Source organism: Elephas maximus, chromosome 4, assembly GCF_024166365.1.
Source record: "Elephas maximus indicus isolate mEleMax1 chromosome 4, mEleMax1 primary haplotype, whole genome shotgun sequence".
In the NCBI taxonomy this organism is placed as follows: domain Eukaryota; kingdom Metazoa; phylum Chordata; class Mammalia; order Proboscidea; family Elephantidae; genus Elephas; species Elephas maximus.
Window position 1 is genome coordinate 186,857,759 of NC_064822.1, and position 5,024 is coordinate 186,862,782.

At 52.9% G+C, this 5,024-nt stretch overlaps 1 protein-coding gene and 1 non-coding gene across 3 annotated transcripts in view; one reads left to right on the forward strand and one right to left on the reverse strand.

Annotated features, from left to right (window-relative positions):
• Positions 1 to 453, reverse strand: part of POLDIP3 (DNA polymerase delta interacting protein 3) — a 34,789-nt gene extending 34,336 nt beyond the window's left edge. For both annotated transcript variants that reach the window (XM_049884562.1, XM_049884560.1), the window contains exon 1: positions 312 to 453. In XM_049884562.1, the coding sequence (XP_049740519.1) occupies positions 312 to 370 (59 nt within the window). In that variant the 5' untranslated portion in view covers positions 371 to 453. The remainder of the gene's footprint in view (positions 1 to 311) is intronic.
• A 294-nt stretch (positions 454 to 747) lies between these two features.
• Positions 748 to 897, forward strand: LOC126076613 (U12 minor spliceosomal RNA). Its single transcript, XR_007517541.1, has one exon. It is a non-coding gene; the product is annotated as a U12 minor spliceosomal RNA (small nuclear RNA).
• Positions 898 to 5,024: the final 4,127 nt, after the last annotated feature.

Sequence of the window (5,024 nt, forward strand, 5' to 3'; positions counted from 1 at the left end):
CCTGCTGCGGCAGCCCCGCCACTCGCGAGGCGCCCGGACTCAGGCCGCCCCTCCGCAGTCCCCACAAACGCCGACACCCCGGCGCCCCGAGACGGCGACCGCCCCACGACCTCCCCGGCCCGAGCGACGGCGTCCCCAGCCAGTGGGCGGGCGGGCGACCGGGCCCGCGGCGGCCGAACCAATGAGGAGCGCGGCTGCGGCAGGGGGCGGGCGCAGGCGGCCCTCAGCGTCGCGCCTCGGCCGCTCCCTCCTCAGCGTCGAGCCCCGCTACCCCGCGGACCCCGACCCTGAAGGGAGAAAACGCCGCTCACCGCCCCTTCGCCGCCGCCCCACGCTTCCGGATGAGTTCGTCCAAAGATATATCCGCCATCTTGCACCGCCGAGCGAGCAAAGACGAGTAGCTCCCTCAGCCCTCAAACCCGCCCCTTCGCTCGCGACTGAACGATTAGCAGCTTCCGGCGTTCTGCCCGCGAACTCTCGCGACAGCTCAAACCGGGCACGGGGTCGGAAGGGGTGGGGCTCTTCCCGTGAGGCCTCGCGGTGCTGGCTGCTTATTTGCATAGAGATATCACCGTACCTCTAGTCTCCCCCGAATAAATAAAACCAAAAGCGACATAAACACTTAGTAATGAATAAGGCAAACTTCAAAAAAACAGGGATCTCAGGTCGACGAGCACCTTTTTATATTCACCATAGGGCTAATAGGAATGCTACTCGTTACCTAGGGAGTTGGTAAGTTTTTCCTTTATGCCTTAAACTTATGAGTAAGGAAAATAACGATCCGGGGTGACGCCCGGATCCTCACTGCTAATGTGAGACGAATTTTTGAGCGGGTAAAGGTTGCCCCTAAGGTGACCCGCCTACTTTGCGGGATGCCTGGGAGTTGCGATCTGCCCGACCCCTTGTTTTTTGGAAGAGTAGACTGGGTGTAATGAGACGCGCTGAGGTTGCTCACGTGAGATAAGCAAACTTGGGTTTGTGTGTTTGTGCCGTGTATTTGGACATGGTGTTTCCTAGAATCCGTCGACTGGCTCTGGGCTTGTATTTTTTGTCGCGTTGCAACCACACTATTGGGTTTATTGTGTACAGTGTATACAATTGTCGACGATACTGTATTGGGTGTTTATGACCCACAAGCCTGTCGCTTTTCATATATGGTTCATCCTAGAAGTTGTGAGCCTTAAGCAACTTAAGCCAGCTCGCTGACACTTCCTCCACCGGTCAACCTAGTGTAATAACAACCATCTGTTTTGTTGTTGAGAATTCAAGATAATCCGTGCGTACCGCGCACCTATTTTGTATGTACTGTTTTTCGGGTACACAGTAGGCACTCAATTCGTGAGGAAGTGTGTGCTCACTTTGTGGCTTTATACTGTACTGCGCCAGAGGGTGGGAGCCGGAGGTCTGCCTGGCTCACCTCCCACAGCCCACGCTTTGTTGTTATTGTTAGGTGCCCTGGAGTCGATTCCGACTCCTAGCGACCCTATGAAACACTGCCCGGTCCTGCGCCACCTTTACAATCCAGTGAGCCCACACTTAGCATCCTGGTTTTCACAACCACATCACTTAGCCTCTGTGCCTCTGTCTGCCTGACCTGTAAAATGGGGGAAGAACAGTACCTGCCTGACAGGTGTTGGGAGGGTTAAATAGGCTAATTCATTAATGGGGTCCATACATGGAATGGCTTTTTCACTGATGCAGCTCCAGCACCCAGCACAGAGCCTACCAGGAGGAAGGTACTCAATAAGTATTTGTTGAATCAGTAATTAAAAATGCTATTTATTAAGTCCAGTGCTGCGGTATAGTTATGTGGTCTTAACACAGTTGAAAATCTGGCGTCAGAAGCTTGGTGGAGGAATTGGGCAAGAGCTGGGAAAGCTAGAAGGGTCTGGGACTGGGCCCCAGACAAAAGCAGTCAATCCAGGTCCCACCCTGTGGTCTCTCAGACAAAAGCAGTCAATCCAGGTCCTACCCTGTGGTCTCTCACCTCCCTCCGCCTGGTTTCTTCACCTGTAAACCCTGACCTTTCATCCAGGGCAGCCGAGAGGTACACCCAGGTCTTTGTAGGAAGATGGTGCTGAGTGAGCGTTTGTACCTCCTGGGAAGACCCCGCAGGTCCTGTCTCAGCCCTGGAGACAGCCGGACTGTGGGGAGCAGATTTGAAGACACCAGGAAGGGGCAGAGGACTGTAAAAATTAACACCAAACACACACACACAAAGTTAAACATTTAAAAAGTCACATAATTAATTTTTTACAGCTAGCACAATAGGGTCATAAACTTCTTGAGGTCTTCTAGTTCTGGGGTTGTCACAGGGCTGTCCTATCCCTCCACAGGCTGTGGTTTGGAGATCTGTGGGGCAGATTTAGTTGTCCCACAGTTAGGGGTCATAGACATGTGGTAGTAGGGCCTGGCACATTCCCGGACTATCTGAGCTGGGTCTCATTCCACTCCTTCTGACCTGGCGTGAACATACATTGAATTTCCAGGAATGCAGCTGCCCTTTAACCTCAGGGAATTCAGTCCAGCTTTGTGAAGAAATTTACCATCTCAGAAAACCATGTCCATGACCATGGCTCAGGGGGGCAGCTGCATTTGGGGCTGCCAGTCCCTGGACCCTGCATGTGGACCAGTCTCTGTCCCTGGCCTCGCCACCTCTGGTGGGATTGGGGCCCAGTCTTTACATGTTGAAAAATGTATCATTGTATCATAAATTCCTTTCTTGCTCTTTTGTTTCAGTTGGGGCTTTACATTGCAAAATACCAGGAGTCTACCAAACTGTCCCTCTCACTGGCCGGTGAAATAGTCTGTGCCTAGGCAGGTGATATTACCTGCTATAAGTAATTACTTTAAAAGGATGGCGGTCTGAAAGGGTGGAGAAGCACTGACCTAGTTCACCCTGTTTCATGGGTGGAAAAACCAAGGCCAGGAGAGAGTCAGGACCAGGTCCAGTCCATCTGTCTTCCCAGCTCCAGGAGACAGCCCCATGTGGGCTCAGGCAGGTCTGTGTTCAAATCCCCACCCTCAGGCCTCCATTTTCTCCTCCTCACATGGGGATAGGAATGAGGAATAGACCTAACATGTGCCAAGGGCTCAGCATAGTCCTCAGCACACACTAGGTGTGGGAAAGGGCTCCTTGGGGTCTGGGGCTCCCAAACTGAGTCCTTTCCCCACCGAGAATCCCCAGCCTTGCCCCTTTATGTAGTGGGGGCCAAGACAAGTGTGGAGGGTGAGAGCAATGAGGGGCTCCCCCATCCCTGAGGCTTGGCTTCAGGCTTTCCTTCCTGTGAACCGCCTCCATCCTTTCCAGCCATATTGACCTTCGCCATGTTCCTTGGGCCACCCAGTGTGTCCCTGCCCCAGGGCCTTTGCACTTGCTGGAGTGCCAGTCTCCCTCTCTAGCCTCATCTCCACCGTTTCCAGCAACCAGCAGCCTTCTTGATGTTTCTGGAAGTTTGTTCTACAAGCTTGTTCCAACCTCAGGACCTTTGCACTTGCCATTCCCATTGCTTTACCCCGGTGGGGCTGGCCCCTTCCCTTCACACGGCAGGACAAATGTGATCTCTGCAGAGCGGGCTTTCCTGCTTTTTTAATGTAACAGCAGCCCTGGCTCCCGCACTGTCTCATCACCTTAGCATTCATCATGTTACTGGTCTACTGTTTTTCCCGCCAGAACCCCAGTGTCTGGAGCGTCCACAGCCAAGTTCCCAGCTCTTGGAGTATATACCGGAATGAACAAGGGAATGAGTCAACTTGGTTCCCCCTTGGAGCCTTCAGGGCAGAGCAACACCTGCCTACCTCTTGTACCCATTAAGGTCAAGTCGATTCCGAGTCATATGATCCTATGGGACAGAGTAGAACTGTTCCACAGAGTTTCCAAGGAGTGGCTGGGATTTGAACTGCTGACCTTTTGGTTAGCAGCCTAACACTTAACCACTGCACCACCAGGGCTCCCTGCCTACCTCAGGCCCACACAGAACTGGAAAGCCACTTACTGCCCAGAGCCTCAGTCTAATGACTTAACCTTCCTCTCCCAAGACTGCCCAAAGACAAGAGAAAAAACACAGGGGGCGCACGGAGCTGTCCAAAGATGGGTCTGGGGTCTTCATTTAACGCAGCTGAGATGATGTGAATAGGGTAGGCTGTTATGGATTGAGTTGTGTACCCCCAAAATGTGTGTCAAGTTGGCTAGGCCATGATTTCCAGTATTATGTGGTTGTCCACCTTTTTGTCATCTGATGTGATTTCCCAATGTGTTGTAAATCCTACCTCTATGATGTTAACAAGGTGGGGTTAGTGGCAGTTATGGTAATGAGGCAGGACTCCCTCTACAAGATTAGGTTGTATTTTAAGTCAGTCTCTTTTGAGATACAAAAGAGAAGCTAGCAGAGACATGGGGACTTCATACCACCAAGAAAAAAGCACCAGGAGCATAGTCCATTCTTTGGACCTAGGGTCCTTGAGCTAAGAAACTCAACAGGGGAAGATTGATGACAAGGAGCCCAGAGCCGACAGAGAGAAAGCCTTCCACCCAGACTGTGGAAGAATAAACTTCTCTTTGTTAAAGCCATCCACTTGAGGTATTTCTGTTACAGCAGCACTAGATGACAGACACAGGGCAAGGGGGCAGAGGTTGAAAGCCGAACTCCCAGGCCCACACCCCGGCCCCGGCCCCGGCCCCGGCCCCGGCCCCGGCCCCAGCCCCGACCTTCACATTCCACGAACCTACCCCGTGAGAGTCATCTGAGAGGAGGGTAAAGATGGAGGGGCTGTCTGCACACTTTTTAGAAAATTTGCAACTGGAAACAGCCTAAATGCCCAACGATAGGGGATTCACTAAATAATCAGTCGTGATCCCCCTGGGTTTCTGGTCAGTGATGCCGGGAAAAGCAGCAGCCACAGGGGCGGACCACCTGGTTTCAATCCCGCCTTACAGCCTGGGCTGGTTCTTTAGATGCTCAGCCCTGCACAGCCCCTCCCACAGCCCTCCCGCCCCAGTGCAGGCCACACACAGGTGCAGAAGG